At 36.1% G+C, this 25,773-nt stretch overlaps 1 protein-coding gene and 1 pseudogene across 5 annotated transcripts in view; one reads left to right on the top strand and one right to left on the bottom strand.

Moving 5' to 3' along the window:
* Nucleotides 1-25,773, bottom strand: part of PTPN4 (protein tyrosine phosphatase non-receptor type 4) — a 233,599-nt gene that overhangs the window by 97,023 nt on the left and 110,803 nt on the right. For all 5 annotated transcript variants that reach the window (XM_035008194.1, XM_035008191.1, XM_035008195.1 and 2 more), the window contains exons 7-10: nucleotides 25,500-25,552; nucleotides 25,013-25,133; nucleotides 21,300-21,387; nucleotides 3,008-3,096 (exon numbers count right to left, since the gene is read on the bottom strand). In XM_035008194.1, the coding sequence (XP_034864085.1) occupies nucleotides 3,008-3,096; nucleotides 21,300-21,387; nucleotides 25,013-25,133; nucleotides 25,500-25,552 (351 nt within the window). The remainder of the gene's footprint in view (nucleotides 1-3,007; nucleotides 3,097-21,299; nucleotides 21,388-25,012; nucleotides 25,134-25,499; nucleotides 25,553-25,773) is intronic.
* On the top strand, nucleotides 23,494-23,734 carry LOC118012807 (annotated as a pseudogene).

The following is a 25,773-nucleotide window of genomic DNA, read 5'->3' as shown; positions in this document are numbered from 1 at the left end:
TTCAGTAAAGACAACTGAAGGAGAAACCAAATGAAACAGCTCATCATTTCCTCAACTTGCCATACCCTTTCTTACTATTAGGTCTCTGCAAATGCTTGTTACCTCTACTTGAATTCCCTAAATCCACACATACCTATTCCACATTTCCTTTTTCACTGAGGAAATTTCCATTCATCCTTTAAAAACAATCTCAAGGGGCACCTGGGTGGCTCAGTCGTTAAGCATCTGCCTTTGGCTAAGGTCATGATCCCAGGGTCCTGGGATCAAGCCCCACATCGGGCTCCCTGCTCAGCAAGAAGCCTGCTTCTCCCTCTCCCACTCCCCCTGCTTGTGTTCCCTCTCTTGCTGTCTCTCTCTCTCTGCAAATAAATAAATAAAATCTTTAAAAAAAAATAAAAACAATCTCAAATATCATGGAGCCATTAAAATTTTCCCTAGAGAGACTGTATCCTTTGTGTTTCCAAAACAAAAGTCAAAAACTCTTCTAAAATCTTTGTAACAATAAAAAAGGAATATATATACAATATAGGGTTTTGAAAATACAGAAAAATTTATATTATCAGTTATTTTAATCCACATCATCTGAAAACAATTTTTCAGATTTTGACATTTGTATAAGATATAAAATACAACATAAAATATTTTTTAAAATTGTCTCTATTAAAATCACAAGTGTATTAAAATCTAAGATGTGCATTTATTATTTCACTGTTGTAAAAACTGACAATGATAATTATCTTCTCTGAAGATTTTAATTACATTTTTTCTTATTGTTATTAATTTTATAATTAATTCTTGTGTGTCCACTAATAGGCAGGGGCTATGTCTTGAATTGTTTTATATCCTCTGAACATACCAGGGTTTGAATTATATAGTAAGTGTTTAAAAGATGTTAAGATGAAACACTAAATGATACTTAGTTTTCTTTTATGGACTTTACAGAGGTGTTATTTACATATAAAATGAAATATACCAACTTTAATGAACAATTCAGAGTTTTGACAAATGTATTCAGTTATGTAACTACCAGCCACCAAAATCATCATATAACATTTGATCACCTCAAAATGTTCCCTTGGTGTCCCTCTGAAGTCAACCGACTGAGCCACCCAGGCGTCCCAACAGTTCTTTTTATTGCTTAACAGTTTTCCATTGTGGAAGTGTACCGTAACTTGCTTATCCTTTCACCAACTGATATTTGTACGTCTGTTTTGTGCTGCTATAAATAATGTAGCTATGAACATCACTGTGAAAATCTCTTTATGAACTTAGGTTTTCATTTCGCTTGGGTAAATATCCAGGAACAGAAATGCTAGATTATATGGTAAATCTAGGTTTATCTTTAAAGAAACTGCCAAACTCTTTTCTAAAGTTGGTATACTAGGGGGCATCTGGGTAGCTCAGAGGGTTAGGCGTCTGCCTTCGGCTCAGGTCATGATCCCAGGCTTCTGGGATCGAGCCCCGCATCGGGCTCCCTGCTCAGCGGGAAGACTGCTTCTCCCCCCTCTCTCTCTGTCAAATAACTAAATCTTTAAAAATAAAATAAAAAATTTAAAAAATAGAGTTGGTATACTAGGTTGCACTCCCACCAGGAATGTATGAGATTTCAGGTGCTCTGCTTCTTGCCATCATTTGGTATTGTCATTTTTTTTTTAAACTGGAGCTATTCTGTGGGTGAGTTCACTGTGGTTTAATTTGCATTTCACTGATGACTGAACATCTTTTCATATTCTCATTTGCCATCTGTATATGTCCTTTGGTGGAAATGTTTATTCAAATATTTTGCCTATTCTTTTTAATCAGATTGTCTTATTACTGAGCTATGAAAGTTCTTTATATATTCATAATATGTCCTTTATCAAATATATATTTTACAAAAGACTGTGTCTTGCTTTTTCATCTTCTTTAAAGTGTTTTTGTAGAGCAAAAGTATTTGTCATGATGGTCATTTCAATTTTTGTATTTTCTGGTTCATATCTTTTTATGACCTATCTAGGAAATTTATCTTTATTTTTTAAACAAAGTTGTGGCTATTTTCTAAAACAGTTGCTTCTGTCACTTACCATATTCCTATTTAAGTGTTATAAAAGTGACTAATTACAAAAACCTACTAAATAAAAATCAGATAGTGAAAAATCAGACCAAATCTTTTAAAAGGAAATGTAAAGAAAAACAGATTAATACAATGTAATTCTTTTGTATTTGTTCTGCTAAAGAAAATCATTCCATTTATTTTAAAAAACCAGAGCTACTCCTATAATATATAAGATACATGACTGATGTGATTTTTATGATTTTCAATTTATCCCCTCAAGGAAAGTGGCAGATGCTACTTTTCCTTTTTCCTCATTCTGGGATACAGAAGTAATGGTAGATGAGTCATCCTGGACAATGAGGACAACATGCTAAGGATAGTAGAGTAGTAAAACTAAAGAAAGAGGAGTTTTAAACCCCAGGAGCCACCATATTTTCCCAGCACCAATTTAAACCACTGTGACAGTGGATCTTAGATGCAGCAACCATGCCCATGTTCCAATTAATAAACTAGCACCCCACTGAATGCACTTAGATGAAATACTGACTTGAAGCAATCAACATGGTACAAGACAGAGTAAACATGACAGAATTAGCTAGTACAAATTCAGAGATTCTCCAAGAGAAAAATTCATGAAGCAGTATTCTCTATAAATACTGCCCTGTCTGGATGATGCATTTAAAAACAAATAATTAAATTATTTTGGTATTCTCTAATAGATTTCAAGTGGGGTAAGTTACACGACAACATTAATAGAGTTTAACAACCACTTTCTTTTTTTTTTTTTTAAGTTTTATTTAAGTAATCTCTATACCCCATGTGGGGCTTGAACTCAGGACCCTGACCATGGTCAAGAGAGCCACACTCCTCTGACTGAGCCAGCTAGGCACCCCAACAATCACTTTCTTTAATATGGATTATTATATTTGGTAATATAATGGTAAAAGCAAAAGTATTGATGGAAGTTCTTACCATGGAAAGGTATTCATTCGTACCCTGTTCTTATAAATCAGAATTCCTCCTGACATCACTCCAATCATAATTTCATTGTTACTTTGATCCTTCAAAAAAAGAAAATGACAAATCTAAAATACTGGGCTTTTCCTGTTAAATATATATTCTAAAAATAGGATAAGTTTTTTTTAACACAATATAACATTTTCAAAGTCAGCACATAATTGCATAATATTTACAAACCCATATGGTAATTGTCACCTCATAAAAATGAAGAACCTATTTCACATCAAACTTAAATGTTGCATTATTAAAATTCATTAATCCAAAGTAAAAATGATCTCAGGATTTTCCATAGTTCATAAGTGGAACTGAGTTTTGAGATAAGGAATCAAAAGCCTTTTCATCTTGTAGAAGGAAGAGTTAATATACATTTTTCCATTTCTAAAGCTATTCTGACCCAACTACTATTTAAATATAGTGCCAAGACTGCAAACATGAACAAAACATGGAGAAGCTCAGAGTTTGGTAAAGTGTAACCTGTAATAAAACAAGACACCCAATATAATGATAAATCATATAACTAATATAATACAACAAAAACATCATGGCAGTATAGAGTAGGGAACAACTATTGGAGAGTTTGAAAGATTCCAGAGAAGAAAATTTGAACTACGCTTTGAGGAAAGGGAGAGTTTTCATGCTAACTGATCCAACTTGAATAGCTAATCTGCACTACTGACAAAATGAGAATTAAATTCTTTTCTCAGATGATAATCAACCTTGAAATAGTTTGCTACTGACTTGAAACATTCTACAGGTAAGCTAATAAAGCAATAATGCTTTTACCCCCTACCTCTTCATATGCTCAGAAGATAGAACTAATTGATGAAATTATAATTAAGATTTTAATAATTGTGTCCCTCAGAAAAAAACCCTTTAAAATGTAGTTTCAATAATTTCTACTTAAATAAAATCTTACTAAATTAACCTGTTCAATAGGGTAATACATAACAAATGGCCAAAGTAACATATCACTGTATACTGTATGGCCACACAATTTATTTAGCAATAACCACCATTATTGTACACCATTATAAGAGTCATAAATAATTTTTTAAAGAACATCAATTAGAAGTTTGGGCTAAAATGGAAGGCTTAATATACGCTCCTATTGCTCCTTCTGGTCCCAATCTCATAAAACATTGGAGAAGATACATGCAAACAACGTGTAACACTTGAAGGTATATAATCAATGGGACCAGACATTTTGAGGAATTTGTAAAGACATAATAAAGAGGATAAAATCAGATTTAAGGAAAGAAAAAATTATAGAAGACCACAGCCTAAGCTAAACACAGAAGTGAAAGTTCTATTTGACGGCAGAAAGAAAAGTATAGTCAACAGGTACAATTTCATAGACAACAAATCAAAAAAATAAAGGGAGCCCTCAAATTAGTGTCAGGATGATCAGGCAGAGAGCAGCTAAGGTAATTAGCTCCTACCAACCCTATAATCCTGCCCTGTCTGGATTGAGCTATGGGACACAGAAGTAGGTGCAGCCTATCTGAAACAGTGAGTGTGGATACTGGGGACAGAAATCAGAGTGATCTCCAGAATGGATAAAGAACTCCAAACTGAGACAGGCCAACTATAGGCATGTTTTCCCTGGCAGAATATTCCTTCCCTCTTCCACCATCACCTAAGGCAGGCCATAGCAAAGACAACATCCACAAGCAGGTGAACTAGGAATCACAAATACAAAAGGAAGTATGCAACCAAGGATCACCAAGCACTTGAGAAGAACCAATACCATTAAAGAGATATGCAAAACTCAACAAATAGATAAACCAGTCAAGCTGCTATGTTGGTAGAAAAACATGTAAAAAAACAAAAAAAGAAAGTAGACAAACCATGACAGACGATGGACTGTGAAAAACAAACTGAGGGTTCTAGAGGGGAGGGGGGTGGGGGGATGGGTTAGCCTGGTGATGGGTATTAAGGAGGGCACGTTCTGCATGGAGCACTGGGTGTTATACACAATCAGTGAATCATGGAACACTACATCAAAAACTAACGATGTAATGTATGCTGATTAACATAACAATAAAAATTTTAAAAAAATGCTGGGGGTGGTGGAACAAAAGAAGGGAAAGGGAAAGGGAAAGGGAAAGGGAAGGGAAGGGAAGGGAAGGAAAGGAAAGGAAAGAGAAAAAAAGAAAGAAAAAGAAAAACATGTTCAGGATATCTAGGAACTCAAATTCTTAAATTATAGCTATATCTAGATTTGAACTGGCAGTTCCCAAGGTGATGCCAGAAGTGGGCAAGATCAAAATAACAAGTGTTATGTCCTAAATAGACACAAATGCTATTCATTCCAATGTATAGGAAAATGCATGATGACCACCTTATTTTAAAATCTTTGCTTTTCTTTTTATCACTTGCTAGTATCTAATATTATGCTATAAAGTGCCTTGTTTAATCTGTTTATTTTTTACTCTTCTTCACTAGAACCTAAGTAGCAAAGTACAGGGCCTTTGTTTTTTCCACTGCCGTATTTTTAGGTGTAGAAAAGTGCCTTGTATAGTTAACCCATGAAGAACACAGGTTTGAACTGTGTGGGTCCACTTATATGCAGACTTTTTTCAATAAATATATTTGAAAAATTTTTGGAGATTTTCAACAATTTCAAAACACCTGCAGACAAACCACAGAGTCTAGAAATATCAAAAAAAAATTTTTAAAGTTAGGTATGTCTTGACTGCATAAAATATATGTAGATACAAGTCTACTTTATCATTTATTACCATAAAATACACATGAATCTATTATAAAAAGATTTACCAAAACTTCTACACACTTACAGACCACACATGGCACCATTACAGTTGAGAGAAATGTAAACAAATGTAAAGATACAGTATGAAATCATAACTATAACATTTACTGTAGTACATACTGTATTACTGTAATAATTTCATAGCCTCCTGTTGCTGTTGTGGTGAGTACAAGTGTTGCCAGTATCTGCTTAAAACACGGTGTGACACTAATCATCTCTGTGTGAGCAGTTCAGTCTCTCCAAAAAATTGCATATAGCAGTAAAAGTGATCTCTCACAGTTGCTGCTTATTTTTCAATGTGTTTAGTGTAATACTGTAAACCTCCAATAACATTATGGGACCCATACCCATACAAAGTGCTACTCAGTGATGCTGGAAGTGTTCCCAAGAAGCAAAGAAAATCATGACATTACAAGAAAAAGCTGAACTGCTTGATATGTCCCATAGATTGAGGTCTGCAGCTGTGGTTGCCTACTGTTTCAAGATAAATGAATCTAGTGAGAGGACCATTGTAAAAAATGAACAGGAAATTTGTGAAGCATTGCTCCAACTACACCTGCATGCACAAAAACCTGGTACTTTGTGTTAAATACTCTACCTTTTCATCTCGTATTGAAAATGCTTTCATGTGGGTACTAGAGTGCTATAAGAAAGGTACGCCTATACCTAACAGACTCTGATATGATCTGAGAAAGAGCGAAGTCATTATACAACAACTTAAAGCAAAGGGAAGGTGTAGGATCTAAAGCTGAAGAATTTAATGCAAGCAAAGGATGGTTTGATAATTTTAGAAAGAAGTGTGGCTTAAAAAATGACAAGATAATAGGAAAAGCAGCTTCTGCTGAACAAGAAGCTGGAACCATGTTCCCAGATGCCATTAAGAAAATCACTAAGGGGGGTGCCTGGGTGGCTCAGTCATTAAGCGTCTGCCTTCGGCTCAGGTCGTGATCCCAGGGTCCTGGGATCGAGCCCCACATCGGGCTCCCTGCTCGGTGGGGGGCCTGCTTCTCCCTCTCCCACTCCTCCTGCTTATGTTCCCTCTCTTGCTGTGTCTCTCTCTGTCAAATAAATTTAAAAAATCTTAAAAAAAAAGAAAAAGAAAAAGAAAAACACTGAGGAGGGGTGTCTGGGTGGCTCAATCGTTAAGCGTCTGCCTTCGGCTCAGGTCATGATCCCAGGGTCCTGGGATCGAGCCCCACATCGGGCTCCCTGCTGAACAGGAAGCCTGCTTCTCCCTCTCCCACTCCTCCTGCTTGTGTTCCCTCTCTCACTGTCTCTCTGTCAAATAAATAAATAAAATCTTTAAAAAAAAAAAAAAAAAAGAAAGAAAATCACTGAGGAAAAAGCATATCTACCTGAACAGGTTTTTAATATAGATTAAAATGCCATATTCTGGGGGGGTGGGGAAATGCCACAAAGGACATTTATTAGTAAGGCAAAGAAGCAAGCCTGTGGATTTAAAGCAGAAGACAGGCTAACTCTGTTTTGTGCAAATGCATCTGGGTTCATGATCAGGACTGCCTATATCTATAAAGCTGCGAACCTTCCATCTTTGAAGGGAAAATATGAATACCATCTGCCAGTCTTTTGGTTGTACAAGAAGGCCTGGACATGGGGCGCCTGGGTGGCTCAGTTGGTTAAGCGACTGCCTTCGGCCCAGGTCATGATCCCGGAGTCCTGGGATCGAGTCCCACATCGGGCTCCCAGCTCAGCAGGGAGCCTGCTTCTCCCTCTGACCCTATCCCCTCTCATGCTGTTTCTCTCTCTCTGTCAAATAAATAAATAAATCTTTAAAAAAAAGAAGGCCTGGACAATGAGAACCCTTTTTCTAGATTGTTTCCATCAGTGCTTTTCTTACTTTAGGGAAAGTAAGAAAGTAATCTGCCTGTAAGGGACTGCCTTTTGAAGTTCTTTTTATATTGGACAATACACCTGGCCATCCAGAACCCCATGAGTTCAACACCAAAGATGTCAAAGTATTCTACTTGCCCCCAAACACAACATCTCTAATTCAGCCTCTAGATCAGGGGATCATAAGGACTTGTAAGGCTCATTACACATTGTCTCTATGGAAAGGATTGTCCAGGCTACAGGAAAGAACCCTGATAGAACATCATAAAAGTCTGGAAAGCTCACACTAGGATACCATTGTCATAAAAAAGGCTGTGAAAGCCATCGAGCCCGAAACAAAAAAATTCCTGCTAGAAAAAACTGTGTCCAGATGCCATCCATGCATGACTTTACAGAATTTACAACACAGCCAGTCAAGAAAATCATGAAAGAGATTGCAGATATGGCAAAAAGACGGAGGGTGAAAGGTTTCATGATATGGACCTATCAAGAAATTCAAGAGCTAACAGACACCACATGAGAAGATTAACAGAAGATGACTTGATAGAGGTTGAGTGCTTCCAAACCAGTGCCAGATGACGACGAAGAAGAAGCAGTGTAGCAAATGAACTGACATTTGACAATCTGGTAGAAGAGTTCTGATTATTTAAGACTGCTTTTGACTTCTTTTACAACATGGGCCCTTCTATGATATGAGCACTAAAATGAAAGCAGACTGTGGAAGAAGAATTGGTACCATCATAGAAACTTTTTTAGAAAAGTAAAAAGCAAGAGAGTCAGGCAGAAATTACAATGCATTTCCATAAAGTTACACCAAGTTACACTGGCCTCTCCTTCCACCTCCTCCACTTCTTACACCTCTGCTATCTCTGAGACAGTAAGACCAAGCCCTCATCTTCCTCCTCAGTGTGAAGATGGCAAGGATGAAGATCTTATGACAGTTCACTTCCACTTAATGAACAGTAAATAATCATCATGCCATTCAGTTAGTGAACTTATCTGTTGTATCTGTGTGTGGGTATCTTTGTGCAGAAATCTAACTGTATGGCGAGAACTATATGAGAAATTTCTGTGTCATCATCATCAACAATGTCTAAGTATCTGCCTGTAGAACATCATGTGCAAGACTTGTATGGAAGTGGACAGCCTATCCTTATGTAGGAATAAACTCAGTAGTATCTAATATAAAGTTAGTAAGGTGTTAAGTTTCTTAATTTTTTTTAAAGATTTATTTATTTGAAAAAGAAAGGGGGAGAGAGAGTACGTGAGCGCATGCATGGGGGGAGGGGCAGAGGAGGAGAGGGAGAGAATCTCAGGCAGACTCCCTGCTGAACACAGAGCCAAATGAGGAGCTTGATCCCAGGACCCTGAGATCATGACCTGGGCCAAAATTCAAGAGCCGGTCACTTAACCAACTGAGCAACCCAGGCGCCTTAGTTTTCTTAATGTTTTATTAACTTTGCTTTCAAAGAATTACATTATCATGCAGCATGTCTCTTTCTCTCATAACTGGAGAGACTACATATCAGCCTGTCATCACAGGTACGGAAATATTTTTTTAATTAACAATGTTTCCCATATTGTATTAGGGCTACAACTGTAATACTGTATGCCATAAACATTTTATAAGGATTCATTCATTAGAATATAAGCTACGAAAAACAAACTGAGGGTTCTAGAGGGGAGGAGGGTGGGAGGATGGGTTAGCCTGGTGGTGGGTATTGAGGAGGGCACATTCTGCATGGAGCACTGGGTGTTATACGCAGACAATGAATCATGGAACACTACATCAAAAACTAATGATGTAATGTATGGGGATTAACATAAGAATAAAAAAAAGAAAGAAAGAGCGATTACAAGCTATAAAAAAATATATATATATAAGCTACGCTACCATAAAGCATTCATACTGCTACTTCTTAATTATCAATGTATGAATCATTATACATGTAAATAAATATGAATTTCTTTTTCACATTAACTTTTCATTTTTGATGTCTACTGTCAGTAATACATTTAATGTCTACAGTGTTTTGTATCTATAAGATAATACTGATATAGGTACTAACAGACCATCTTGTAAACAGATGTATCAATACAGTACTGTAAATGTATTTTTTCTTCCTCATTATTTTTTAAGTAACATTTTCTTTTCTCTAGTTTACTTTATTGTAAGAATATAGTATATAATACATATATTTAACATACAAAATATGTGTTAATCGACTATGTTATCAGTAAGGCTTTGGGTCAACAGTTGGCTATTAGTAATTAAGTTTTTGGGGAATCAGAAGTTACATGAAGATTTCTGGTTGTACTGGTGGGAGGAGTAAGGGGTTGATGCCCCTAAACCCTGCGTTGTGCAAGGGTCAACTGTACTCATATGTTAAATGAATGGATCTTGGGACACCTGGGTGGCTCAGTCGGTTGAGCATTTGTCTGCCTTAGGCTCAGGTCATGACCCCAGGGTCCTGGGTTCGAGTCCGTCATCAGGTTCCTTGCTGGGCGGGAAGCCTGCTTCTCCTGCCTGCGCTCTGACAAATAAATAAAATCTTTAAAAAAAAATAATGGAGCTCTATCATCAGTAGGAAGATGTCTGAGCTGTTTAGCTTGGCACTGAAGGTCTTTACACAACCATCTCATCCCATTTTATCTCCCCCTTCTAACTAGTTTAAAACGGTTTTTTTTTTTTTTAAGATTTTATTTATTTGAGAGAGAGAATGAGAGAGAGAGAGAGAGCACATGAGAGAGGGGAGGGTCAGAGGGAGAAGCAGACTCCCTGCTGAGCAGGGAGCCCGATACGGGACTCGATCCCGGGACTCCAGGATCATGACCTGAGCCGAAGGCAGTCGCTTAACCAACTGAGCCACCCAGGCGCCCCTAAAACGGTCTTTTCCTATCAGGCCAGTTCCATGATGTTTTGTGTACCCATAATTACATGTTTTGTTAATACAGTTCTCATGACGTCTTCATGTCTCTCTGACTAATCACACCAAACCAAAGTCTAGATGCAGTCCTTCTTCTCTGTGAAAATTTCACTAGCCCATATCTACAAGTTTCTCACCTGGATATTTATCTGTCTCTTAAACCACTCATCTGAAATGCATAATTACTGTCAGCTATGTGACAACGGCTAGGATAGTATACATAGGGACCACCTATGGTAAACTACCTGTGGTGAAGGACCAGTTAGGTTTGTTTGTTTTGTTTAAATTTCCAATGTCAGGTATTAATGCTTCTACAAACTATAGTGATCATACGGTTGGTGTCAGAATGCTATAAAGTTTTCTCAATGCTAACTCTCAATTTCTGTACTTATCTCATCATGGACCAGTAATAAGTAGTCCATGGATCATCGCCAGTCTGTGGTCATACTCTGAGCACCTATTAACCATTATACAATTTCACATTCTTCACAGAGCCTGGTTCTCAAATAAGTGTTTCTCAGTTGATTACTGATGGTAATATCCTTATATTTACTTAGTCACAATACTAGAGAATGTTTCATATAATCTGATTATAAATACTTGTAATGAGCTTTAAATATATAGTTACCTATGGAACAGAGGTTAAATAATGATTAAAAGGGAGAGATTAGAATATGCAGTGGCTATATGATTTGACAATGTAAATTTAAAGCAACCATAAAAAAATGGGGAAAATTTTTAACCATTTCAGTAATAACTGATATGGTGATATTACAATTACAGTTTTAAGTGTAATGTGTGATAAAAACATAATTAATTGTGGAATATTCTAATTCTGGAATCCCTTGAGTCCTCTAAGAATTAAAATATCCTATGTATCTCAATATAGATATGTAGAAACAAAGATTCTAACTCGGTACACTTAAACAGCATAGAAATAATGACAAACCAGTAGGAATGAACATTGTTAACAGTCAGACTGAGATTTTGAAATATCATATTGCATTAAAAGAAACAAGGACTTCTCAGGACGCCTGGGTGGCTGAGTCGGATAGGCATCTGCCTTCAGCTCAGGTCATGATCCCAGGGTCCTGGGATCGAGTCCCGCATCGGGCTCCCTGCTCCACGGGGAGCCTGCTTCTCTCTCTACCTCTGTCTCTCTCTCTGTCTCTCATGAATAAATAAATAAAATCTTTAAAAATAAATAAATAAATAAATAAAAAAGAAACAAGGACTTCTTGAAGAAATAGCTAATTCCTGGTCTATGGCAGTAAATAGATAAGATGAGCCTGAAACATCTTAAAATACTAGACAGCATGGAAGCTGACTACAAAGGTCATGTCAAAAGGACTGACGGATCAAAAGAAGAGACAAGTGGCCACAAGGGACAATCTGAGCTTCAATAAGGAAAAAAAAAGGTAATATATTGAAACCTGTCAAAAATATTTAATCCATGAATTAATAATGATATTATTTAAAAACTGTGTATCTCTGAGGATGGAAGGGAACCAATTCATTACCCTGAAAGCTTGATAAAATAAGAGGCAAGAATCAAGTAACACTTTCCTTGCTTTTCTTCTATGAACTGGGCTACTGGGTAATCATGAGTAAAAGAAGGGAGAGGACTCCCTATAAAATTATCCCAATGAATAAAAACAAAAATAGAATTAAGATATTTCTATTTTGCAGCCTCTAGTGCATTTACAGATCTAGGCATTGAACATCAATGGCTGCTAACATTAAAAAAAAAAAAAAAAGTGAAAACCGGACATTATGTGCCTCCTGATGAAATAACACAAAAAAGGGATCAATCTAACTCTGACCATGCCCCTTGATCAAGCTGCCAATCTACAAGAAATACACAGAGTAGCAGAACATGTTGAATTACACCATGAATATGTGATCAGTAAAGTCTAGACCATGAGAAATTAAAGGTGAAATGGTCAAGTTCTTTCACAAGAAAATTTTAAGAAAGGAGGGATTAACAGATTTAAAGCTACCTAGTTAAAAAAACAAAAAAACAAAAAGCAAAACCTAGTTGTAGGATCTAGGAAGGCACACTTGGGTGATAAAATCATAAAAAAAACTCAAGGTAGGAAGAGGCTGTTACTAGGACAGGGCACAAAGAGTGTTTCTGGAATGGCTGGCTAAAATCTACTGCTTAGGGGCACCTGGGTGGCTGTCGTTAAGCGTCTGCCTTCAGCTCAGGTCATGATCCTGGGTCCTGGGATCGAGCCCCACATCAGCCTCCCTGCTCAGCAGGAAGCCTGCTTCTCGCTGTGTGTCTGTCAGATAAATAAATAAATAAAATCTTAAAAAAAAAAACACCAACACTTTTAAAAAATAAAATAAAATCTACTGCTTAGGGCACCTGGGTGGCTCAGTCAGTTAAGTGTCTGCCTTCAGCTTAGGTCATGATTCCAGGGTCCTGAGATCAAGTCCCACATGGGATCACTGCCCAGCGGGGAGTCTCCTTCTCCCTCTGCTCCTCTCCCCTGATCATGCTCTCTCTCTCATTCTTGCTCTCAAGTAAATAAAAAAAATTTTAAAAAAAATTAAAATCTACTGCTTGACCTGGAGGTAACTGCAGATGTCCACTAAAATATACTACATACTTGTATCTCTGTTTTATTTTGTAATAGGTTAAAAAAATCAACGTAAAAGGATGAGATTTAGGATATGAATAGATGTTCTAATATTTTCCACTCATCCTCAACTGTTCATTTCATGTTCCCCTATAGTGGCCTTCCCTCCTTTCCTTTGGAGACTACTGTTCTAAACATAAACAGCTATGACTACTTAATATTCCAGCCTGTCTATTGTCACATGTTAAAAGTAAAGTAACTCAGCCCCACTAAAATTTTATGTATTGTGGATGGGAGCAACATTAATTTTAAGTGGTGTGGGGTAGCTATTAAAATAATTCCCTTATTTGTAATTATTAAAAGATTTCAAAACAATATAGAAATACCAAGTAAGAAGTCAATAACCCTCCCTTACCTTCTCTGCCTCATTTCCCAGAGATAGCCACTATTAATACTTTGAGATGTATACTCTTCTAGATCTTTGTTTATAAAAAAATATAAATACACATTTTACATAACTACACAATTTCTTTAATCAACAAAAACTAGGATATATTACTCTGCAATTAGCATTTTGTAGACATCTTTTCATATCAATATATATCTCTAACTCATCAATTTTAATTGCTGCATATTATTCCAAAATATGGATTTGTCATAATTTCTTGACCATTTCTGTTCATTCAGAGTGTTTCTAATTTTTTAGTATTACAAACAATATTGTAAAAAAATCCTTGAACACATTAATTAAAATACCTATATAAATATTCCAAAGGATGGAATCTCAGAAATGATCAAAGATTATATTCACATTAATATTTGCATTCCAAAAGGGTTTAAGTTACAAGTTATACTTCAACAATGTTTCAGAATGTCCACTTTGCATACTCTGACCAATAATGGATATTTTTAATTCTTTGAATTTTTGCAAATCTGATGAAATTGGTATCTCATTGTTACTTTCACGGTTATATTTTATTTTTTAGATTTCTGTTTTAAGTTTATTTATTTTTTTAGTAATCTCTACACCAACATGGGTCTTGAACTCATGACCCTGAGATCAGAAGCTGCATGTTCTACTAACTGAGCCAGCCAGGTAGGTGCCCCTTCATGGTTATATTTTAGATGATTAGGGAAAACAAGCAATTTTTCACAATATCAATCATTTGTATTTCTCCTGTTAAATGCCTATCTCTTTTTCCTATATTTCTAATTACATGTCTAAAAGAACGCTTGGAATAAATATGAAGCATGAATATAAAATAAAAATATTATGAATAAAATAAAAATGATATTAAATTTTTCTGTAATCCATGTTGAAATTATTTTCTATTTAACCTTTTAGTTTTATGTTTTCCCCCCATATATGATTAATTTAAAATGTTTATGTACTTAGGCATAACATTCACTAATTCAAAAAAATGTTTCTGTGTGCCTTACGTAGGCTTAACAGGGTATGTAAATTCAAATTATTCAGTGAAAATGAATACAAGTCGTTTCATAAAGATGCCTAAAACAAAACACACACAAAAGTTATGTCTAGACAGGTTGTGATGAGTGAAAGCACACAGCAGAATTATGTAAAGTCATTGGGTGGGGGCACCTGGGTGGCTCAGTTGGTTGGGTGGCTGCCTTCGGCGTGGGTCATGATCCCAGAGTCCTGGGATAGAGTCCCACGTCGGGCTCCCTGCTTGGCGGGCAGCCTGCTTCTCCCTCTCCCTCTGCCCCTCACCCCCCTTTGTGCTCTCCCTCGCTCTCAAATAAAATAAAATCTTTTAAAAAAAAAAAGTAAAAAAGAAAGTCACTGGGTGATCTGAATGCTATAGAGTGATACCGATGAAGTCATATATACAGCTCCACTCTGACAGAAGAGATTCTTTTCTCCGTTTCAAGGGAATATATATTTACAGATTTTATTTATTTGAGAGAGAGAGAGAGAGAGAGAGAACATGCGTGCAAGGGGCAGAGGGAGATAGAGAGAATCCCACGCAGACTCCCCGCTGAGCACAGAGCCTGACACAGGGCTTGATCGCAGGACCCTGAGATCATGACCTGAGCTGAAATCAGGAGTCTGATGCTCAACTGACAAAGCCACCCAGGCACCTCTCAAGGGATTATATTTTTAAATTGTTTGATTATTCTAACCAATCTGCCAAAAAGTTTTCAAATACATGCAAATTAAAAACAAGGTTTAAGAAGAAGCTATAAACTGGTTCTACAATACAGAAATAGCTATCATATAGCTAAATTACTTAACATCTCTGTGTCTCTCTTTCCTCATCTGTAAAGTGGAGATGATAATACTCTTACCTCACTGGGATGTTGTAAGGATTAAAGGAGATTAATAGACATAAAGTCCGGGGCGCCTGAGTGGCTCAGTCGTTAAGCGTCTGCCTTCAGCTCAGGTCATGATCCCAGGGTCCTGGATCGAGCCCCGCATCGGGCTCCCTGCTCTGCAGGAAGCCCGCTTCTCCCTCTCCCACTCCCCCTGCTTGTACTCCCTCTCTCACTGTGTCTCTGTCAAATAAATAAAATCTTAAAAAAAAAAAAAATTGACATAAAGTCCTACCTAAGAAGGCGTTGGGCCCTTAGTAAATGCTATTTAGGTATTGACTATTATTACCTGTGTCCACTACAGCAAAATCTCTTGAAATTACTATCTTTACAGTCTTTCTTGAATACTCTGTAATCAGCCTCTCGCCATCATTATACCACAAAACTGTTCTTACAAGGTCACTGACGATGTCCACGTTTCTAATCCAGTTCTTAACTGACATAGCTGATCACTCCTGACTCACTTGGCTTCAAAGAAACACATGTGTCTGAAAGAATGAAAGGCTTTCTTTTTGTCTAAAGGGCTGCTTCCTCCTGGTCTCCTCTCCTAGTTCTTCCTCATCTCTCTAACCTCTGATCTCTGAAATATTCCAGCTCTGAGGACGTTTCTCTTCAGTATCCTCTAGATTTCCCCTCAGTGCTCTCATTTCATGGCTTTAAATATTAGCTGTAAGCAGACAATTCCCAGATGCCTATCTTCAGTCCGGACCTCCCTTCTGAATTCCAGTACTGTACACTGAATTGCCCACCCTCCTTCCTGTGGATCTGTAAAAGTCTTCTAAATTTAACTTGTCATAAGACTAATTCCTGACCCACCCTCCCACACCTCCTTTTCTCTGGTCAGTCCCAACTCCATTTTTCTAGGTGCTCAGGCCAAAAACTTTGGAATCATTCCTGAATCCTTTTTCTCTCACATCCTATAGCCAATACATCAGTAAATGCTGTCCCTTCCATTTTCTATATATATACAAAATCTGATTACTTCTCACAACCACCATTATTTCTCACATTGATCACGGTAACAGTGTGCTAGCTGGGCTCTTCTCTCAAAAGAGCTGCCACTGTTATCTTTTCAAAATCCCACCATGTCTTTTACCTGTTCAAACTGTCTAATGGCCTTGCTTAGAATTAAAAGCCAAAGTCTTTAAATGTCTTATAAAATCCTACTCCACCTTAACCTCATCAATACTCTCCTCTTCTAGCTTACACTGCACAGCCATACTGATCTCTGCTATTCCTTAAGCAACTTATTTCATGGCCTTTCATTGATGTTGAAAGTAGGTATATGCAGAATGCCTTCTGTTTATCTTCTCAGTGAGGGCTTCCCTGATACCCTACTTCTGGTTGCCTCAATCCCCTTTCTCAGGTAATTTTTCTACATAGCATCTATTACTATCTATTACTTACTCAGTTAACTAAAGAAAATTGAGTATAATGTATATATAGTAAAATGTACAAATCTTAAATGTGCAACCCAAAATTTTACATGTATAATATACATACGTATATACACATCTTTGTAACCACTACAAACCAATATACATATTTTCAAAATCCAAGAGAGGTGCTTCATGAGCCTCCCAGCTAATAAAACCCTTCCAGGGGTAACTGCTATTCTCACTTCTATCAGTAGAGATTGGTATTTTGCCTGTTACTGAACTTTACTTCCATGGAATGCCTGCTATGTATTCTGATGTACTCAATTATTTGTTTATAACCTGTCTTGCCCAACAGAATGCAAGCTTCATGAGAGTTTGGTTTTATCTGCCTCATTCACTGCTGTATCCATGGTGTCTATAAACAGGACTTGCAACATAGAAGGTGCTCAATAAATATTCACTGAATGAATAATCAAAATAGCATCATTAGAAGAGGCTTTCCTCTTCTTGAAACTTTGACGGGCTATTCTATTTTTCAGTAGAATTATCTTCATCATTATTACAAATACCTATGGAAAAAAGATATTCACAATGAAGCCTAAAACTTGGGTAGACTGTCCGTTCTATCAGTGATTGAATAAGGAATATTGGAATCTATCACTTTCTCTTTTGCTCTGTGAAAGACAGTGTTAAGAGAATAAAAGGGCAAACCAAAGAGTGGGAAAAAAATATTTGCAAATCACATATCTATCAAAAAAGTGTATCTAGGGGCACCTGGGTGGCTCAGTTGGTTAAGTCGTCTGCCTTCAGCTCAAGTCATGATCCCAGGGTCCTGGGATCGAGCCCTGTGTGAGCCTGCTTCTCCTTCTCCTCCCTGCTTCTGCTCTCTCTCTCTCAAATAAATAATAAAATCTTAAAAAAAAAAAAGTGTATCTAGAATATATAAAGAGTTCTTAAAAAAAAAAGAGCAAAAAAAGAATGCAATTATAATGCGCAAAACATTTGAATAGACAGTCATCAGAGAAAATACGATGCTCAACATCATTAGTCATTAGAGAAATGCAAAGTAAATGTAAATCCGTGATGAGATAAAACACACCTATTAGAAAAGCTTAAAAAGAAACAAAACAAAATGGACAGCACCACATGCCAAAAAGGATGTGAATGACTGGAACTTGCAAATATTGCCAGTAGGGATACAAAGTGGTTCAGACACTCTGGAAAACAATTTGGCAGTTTCATATAAAGCTAAATATACACTTACCATGTGACCCAGCAATCCCACTCTGGGGTTTTACCCTACAGATATGAGAACTTAAATCCACACAAAAACGTGTAAGTGAATTTTTTGCCGTAGTCAAAACAAAATGACCAGAAACAATCCAGATGTTCTTCAATGGGTGAATGAATAAACAAAAAAAAGGAATGAACTATTGAAGCACACAATAACTTGGATAAATTTCAAATGTATTATTGTAAAAAGCCAGTCTCAGAAGGTTACATAACATAGGATTCCATTTATGAGACATTTTGGAAAGGACAAAACTATAGAGTCAAAGAACAGACCAGTGATTGCCAGGGATTGGTGGTGGTGGGCGGGGGGAAGCAGAAGGTTAGATTACAAAGGAGTAGCACGCAAGATTTTATGGGGTAATGAACTGTCCTTATTCTGACTGTGGTGGTGGTTACATGAATCTATACATGTGCTAAAAATTACACAACTGAACACACACACACACCAAAAAAAAAAACTATGTTATTTTTTTAAAAGATTTTATTTATTTGAGAGAGAGAGAATGAGAGAGAGAACGAGCACATAAGAGGGGGGAGGTTCAGACAGAGAAGCAGAATCCCTGCTGAGCAGGGAGCCCGATGCAGGACTAGATCCTGACACTTCAGGATCATGACCTGAGCAGAAGGTGGTCGCTAAACCTACTGAGCCACCCAGGCGCCCCCACTATGTTATTTTAAAAAACAAAATATCCCCCTGCTCTCTCACTCCAAATCTTTCTCTCCTTTTTATTCTGAAGTTTTCATTCTTTTTTTCTTACATTTCCCTTTTCCCTTATTCATATAATCTCCTAGGCATACAAAATGTTCGTATTTTCTCAAGTATGCCATGTTTTCTCTTGATTTCAGGTCTTTATTCATGCTGATGGTCCACAGTGAAAACCACTCTCTTGGCTAATTCTTATTCATTCTTCTGGCTTCAGTAAATTACTTCTTCTCAGAAGCCTTCCCTACCCTTTTTTCCCAGGCTGTATTAGATATTCTGTCATATAATCCCATAGCATTCTGCACTTTCCCTTCAGGACTTCACATATTTAATTGTCAAGACATGCTCCATTTCTTTCTCCCCCACCATCCTGCAAGCTCCATGAGGGCAAAGATAATTGATGTTTTGCTCAACTAAGTAATCCTTAGCACCAACACTGTGCAAGGGACCTATCAGACCCACCTCAATGAATGCTCTAAAACCTATTTGTATTTTGCAGATTGCTATAAATAACTTGTTCTACTCTCTTTTTCAATCTACATTTTGAAGGCAGAGAGAAAACATCTTACCTCGTTTTTCCAAATAAAATATTATTTCAAACACACTTTTGCTTGTGACAGTGAGTTAAAACTTAAGTATTCTCCTTTATGTATCTTCTCCCCTCCACTTTTTTTTTCCTTTTTGTTCAGCATGTTGTAAAATTCCCCTTCACATTCACTGAACACCTGCATGTTTTCTTCTTGAGTTCTCTGTATCACTCAACAGAAACATCCTTCCCTGGCACTTTTTATCAGTACAAATACATTTCTAAATAACTTTGACCACTTAAAATTTAAATTAATTTAATGTGTTACTCTACATTTATGGCTTTTTTAGAAAGGAGTTTATAATCTAATAATTTAAACAATAAAAAAAATCCTACCTTAATCAAATCAATAAATAACAATATGGTTAATTATGTCTGAGACCCAGCATGTCACTTAAATTAAAAAAGGAAAGTCTTAACACTCTGTATTTCATTGATAGCAGTCACTGAGATCAGATACCAATGTACACTACAAAACTGCTAATGACTAAAATGACTGAATTTAGGGGCCTTTTTATTGTTAACCATAGTTTACTTCACATATGTAAAGTTCCATTTTTTAAACTTTATTATGATAAAAAACAAAATCTAGTTGCACAAATATTGACCACTCTGTTATATTTTGGAGAATCATGTTAAAATATAACAACCCCCAAATAGGAATAGAGAGGGATGGGGCACATTTTAAAGAAAACAGAAAGTTCAAGAGAGCCTTACCTACACATTTTAAATGGAATAGACAAATAGATTTCCAAGTTACAAGCACTCAGAAGTACCAGATATAGTCATGTGAGGAAAGCAAGTCATTTGGTGTTTTAAAGGAGAGACTGACATAAGCTTTGTGAAATAAAAGAACTAACACTCCTCTCTAGAAGAACATGGCCAAGTGAGGCCCTCAACAATAAAACTACTATATGGAACAGAACTTTGAATGTGTATATTAAAATAAATTCAAAATATCTATCTAAGGAAAACTTAACTCCCTTTTAGGCTGTTACCCTTATTAGGCTTGGCAATTTGTCCCAAGAGAATATAAAACCTATCACAAACTCAACCAGTGGTTACCTATAATCACTGGTTATGTAGAAAAGCTGAAGTTATGTAGAAATCTGGTTATGCAGAAAAGCTGTACTCCAGGTAATTCTAAAGGACTATAACCTTTTGATAAAGAGATCATGAGAAGGAATCCAGGTAGAGACATACAAATGAAAGATAGCCACTTCAAATATGCCTAGAGCAGGGGAAAAGGGTTTTTTGGAAGCAGCAACGTCTGACACAATGAAAAAGTTGTTACAGAGTGTTGTGTAGAAGAAGCCAATGACTATAAATTCCATCTCAATAAAGGGATTTGTGGCACAGAAGAAACACAATCAACGTACGATAATATACTTCAGTCTGTGCTTTATAAATAAAAATTTATAATGATGTCACTAAATGATGAAAACAAGTAACACAAGCGTCACTGAGGTGAAAGCATCTTCTATAATAATGATGAGGAATGCCAAAAACCCTACTTTTCCTGTATAGTTTTTATTATCTCTTATGGTCTGCAAAAATTATCTTTATAACATAGAACAGTAGCTTGAGGAAAAATAACACAAAAAATCCACTTCAACCATTCTTCTCTTCAGGTATTAAATCTTAAGTGATTGTGAAAATACTTCTATTCATAGGAAATTTTCAGTGCAACTATGTTGGCAGCACTCACTAGTTATTCCATTTGTTGCTTAATCCTAACGGCATTAAATAAAAACTTTGGTACTGAGTAAATGGAGCTTAACTCAACAACATTAAATTAGTTCTCTTCACTTACCCTTGCATAGTGGAATTCAACTCCATAGAGTTCTAAGGTACGTGCTGTGTTCAGGTAATTAAATTCTGCTTCTGCAGGAGATAAACCTCTGTAAAGACATTATGTTAAAAATTATACCAATCACAAATATGGCCAAATTAGAAAAAAAGCTTATTTACCTGGAAATATTTCAGCATTCTAGTTGAACCTTTCATAATACACCATGCATGACTACTCCTCTTAGTTCTGTACAGTAATATCTAACTTACCTGGAGGGTACATTTTCAGGAACACAAATCATTATTTTGTAGAATATTTTATTTTCTAGAAATACAAGAACGCACCAGGGGATGTGGAGAAAAAGGAACCCTTGTGCACTGCTGGTGGGAATGCAAACTGGTGTAGCCACTGTGGGAAATAGTATGGAGGTTCCTCCCAAAATTAAAAATACCATATGATCTAGTAATTCCACTACTGGGTATTCACCCAAAGAAAATGAAAACATTCTTTCAAAAAAATATATGCACCCCTATCTTTATTGCAGCATTATTTACAACAGCCAAGATAAGGAAGCAAGTCAGCATCCATTGATAGATGAATGGATACGACATGGTTTTCAGCCATAAAAAAGAATGAGATCTTGCCATTTGTGACAAAATGGATGGACCTAGAGGTTATTATACTGAGTGAAATCAGTAAGACTAAGAAAGACAAACACCATATGATTTCACTTATATGTGGAATCTAAAAAAATTAAGAAACAAAAAGCAGAAAACGATCCATAAACACAGAGAACAAACTGATGGTTGCCAACGAGGATGGGCAAAATGATGTGAAAGGAGTAGGAGATACAGGCTTCCAGTTATAGAATGAGTTAATAGTGAGGAATCATTAGGCACAGCATAGGGTACATAGTCAATGGTATTGTAATAGCGTTGTATGGTAACAGATGGCAGCTATATTTGTGAGTGTAGCATAAGGAACAGACTTCCCCAATTACTACGTTATACACCTGAAACTAATGTAACTGTGTGGCAACTATATTTTAAAAAATGGATGAGGTTTTAAAAGTCCCTAGCTGTTCTTATGGCTGACAAAGTCATTTACTCTCTGACAACTTTTTAAAAGAAGTGTTTTTCAAAATTTTCAAAATTTGGTCCATATACTGTATCTGCATTTAAATCACACAGGTGCTTCTGAAACATGCAAACTCTGAGACAACTTCCAAAGCATGCTTCTTAGAGTATGGTGTACATACAGTCAGGTGTTGATTCATAACAAGTACAGAAACTGAAAGAGTCAAAGTCTTTTATATTTCATAGCATTTTGGCAGAGTAATTTCAAGTCTATTGAATCTAATAAGAGAAACAAAAACTTGTAATTTTTTACGTCTTTATTTCTCCATTCTACTTTCCTAGTAATTCACTTTTATTATATCTTTCAGAAGTTTCATTCCATGACAGATTGGGGAATAACTGGTCTTTCATCACAGATAGTTTCAGAAGTACTGCTGTATACATCTGATATAGAAGGGATAACATCCAAATTGTTTATATTTAAGAAATGTGATTCTTATGAACACAAGTTTGAGAACTACTACTCTAGCAAAGGCTTTCAAAACAGATTTACTCCTATATTATATGTGCTTCTAAAAACCTTTGTTACCTGATATTATCTGACGATAGCAGAGCAAAAACAGCAAGTTACAAAAGCAAAGATATCAAACTTTCACTCACTAATGATACCAGAAAAGGAAGCCAAGAGCCTGCCAATGCACGATCATAAAAATGGGATTCCTAAAAAAGGTACATATACCTCAATTTTCTATAAAATTCAATTAAGTTAAATAAATATTCTACCTCCCCACCCCACCCCCTACTCCTCAGTTAAACTGGATGATTCTATTTTTTCTTTGTTTAAAGATGTGAGGATCATTTCTTTAAACCAAATACAAACATATAATCAATACCTTGTCAAACTTTTTCCTTACAGAGGAGATTTTTCCATTACTGGCAATTTTTTAAAAAAAAATCTGGTTTATCTTTAAATGCTTGATTTGGATATGCTATGTGTAAAACTTTTATTACACATGGCATTTTTCCTGCTGGACCAAAATAGCCCCCCCACCGGCATTAGGCCAGTCTATTGAAATTCTCATTTTATTAGTCTTATTTTATATCAGAGGTCAGCAAACTTTTACTGAAAAGCGCTAGACAGCTTTGCGCAGTGGCAGTATCATAGCCAGTGAGGTTTATCCGAGGCGCGATTATTGCTAACTGAAAAGAGCTAGATAGTAAATACTTTAGGCTTTTAGGTCACATGGTCTCTGCTACAACTACTCAACTCTGCTGTTATTTGAAAGCAGTCACAGACATGAGGACAAAAAGGCAGTCTATGCTCCATTAAGTGTTCATCTATGGACACCAAACTGGAATTTCTCAAAATTTCACATGCCACAAAATGTTATTCTTCTTTTTGTATTTTTCTCAAACATTTAAAATGTACAGACCATTCTTAGCCCATGGGCCATACAAAAATAGGCAGTGGGCCAGTTTGCCAACCTGTTTTAGATACATGGGTCATTACCAAATGAAATAAGTTTCCTTACTATTAAGAGCTAATATTTCTTTAGTGCTTACCATGTGCTGGGCACTGTTCTGAGTACTTTGTATATAAACTCACTTAATCCTTACATTAACTCCAGAGGTAGATACTTTTATTATCCCCAATTTACATATAATGAAACAGAGAAGCAAAGTTAGAAAGCAATTTGGCCAAGATTATAAGAGTGTTAAGTTGTCTTAACCAGAATTTCAGACCAGGCAGTCTGGTTCTTTAGTTCAAACTTTTTCTTAGCCAATAAACAATACTGCCTTAGTTCCACTGTTGAGCATTTTGAACTGCATGTTAAAGCAAAAAGTAAACCAATAAATAATATTATTTTCTATTCAAAGCAATAAATCTCTTCTTGAAACAAATTATGTCACAAAAAATTAAGACTCACAAAATATCAAAGTTGAATATTGTTATGAATGAAAAAAATGCTACTTTTTAAAGGACTTTTAAAAATTAATTTATATTACATAAGGTTCCTTTTCTCCTCTTGGCTCATTACCAAATGATTCATTTCACATAGCTAAAAACTAAGAAAGAATTGCTAAGTAGATTGATCTGTAACAACTGATCTGTGAACATACTATTAATATTCTAAAATTCCTTCTTAAAGAACTGTCAACTTTACATAATGGCAAATATTTTCCTTCCTTTCTTTCTCTCTCTCTCCCTCCCTCCCTCCCACCCCCACTCCCCTCCTTCCCTTCCTCCCTCCCCCTTGCCCTCTCTCTTTCCTTCAGTTCGCTCCATGTCCAGCATGGGGTCCAACATGGGGCCTGGACTCACAACCCTGCGATCAAGACCTGAGCTGAGATGGAGAGTTGGAGGTTTAACCAACCGAGTCACCCAGGCGCCCCAATAGCAAATTTCCGTTTACATATAGCTTTATGGTTCTCACTAGAAATGAAGGAAAGCCTCATATATTCTATGAAATTAGCTATTAATTTTTTTTAGTATAGACAACCCACATTTCCTTACATCAATTCTACTATTTTACATAACAGTAACTGTTCTGTATTAAGTAAATATAACAATCACATTAGAAATAATTTAAAACATTTCTCTAGAAAAGATAACCTTAAGAAGTTAATGAAAAAGCATAAAAGTAAATAAATCCTTACGTATGTTGCTGATGTAATTTTGCAATTTCTTTTTCAAAATCTTGAGGTTGATTAGGAATGAAAGAATAATCTGAGAGGTAGCCTGGCAAGTTTTCTGACTGATTGTAGTCTCCAAGTTCAGCTATTACATGGAAGGAAAGTAGTCACAATTTAATAAACACGTTCTGTAATTCTGATAGCCAAATCAGCAATGTCATGAATTCATTACTTCTGGAAGTAAAATATTTGTTTAACTGCTAGCTACCATGTAAGCAAGCTATTACAACACACTTAACATTCTTCTAGGTTTCAAACAACTTCAGAAAAACTTTTTTTCAGAAATCTAAGTAATTGCTAACTAACTGAACGTTACATTATATTTCCTTTGCAATCACTTTTTTCTGTATATTAACGTATGTCTAAAGAACTCCTGCATTAAAGGCACTGTACTATCAACACAGACCATGCAATCACATGCTATGTGACTCAGGAGTGGGTTGATACTTACACTGAACAGCAAATGAAGCCAAAAGGGCAGCAGTATTATAAGGACAGGGCAATCTAATAAAACAAAACAGAAAATACATAACCCAAGGTTAAATACAATAATTTCAAAAGCACTGTAATTTTTGTAATACTATATACATATGAAGTTTCCATGACTTACATTTTCACTATAAGTAAAGAATTTATCTGATGAAAAAAAATTCATGCTGCATGTAACCATTTTTCAATAAATAATTCGTTTGCAATGATCATGAGTTACTTAAATAATACACAAC

The sequence above is a fragment of the Mirounga leonina genome, unplaced genomic scaffold (genome assembly GCF_011800145.1).
Source record: "Mirounga leonina isolate KUSES-001 unplaced genomic scaffold, KU_Mleo_1.0 Mir_151, whole genome shotgun sequence".
Classification (NCBI taxonomy): Eukaryota; Metazoa; Chordata; class Mammalia; order Carnivora; family Phocidae; genus Mirounga; species Mirounga leonina.
Note: the sequence above shows the minus strand (reverse complement) of the source record. Positions and strands in the feature narration are given on the sequence as shown.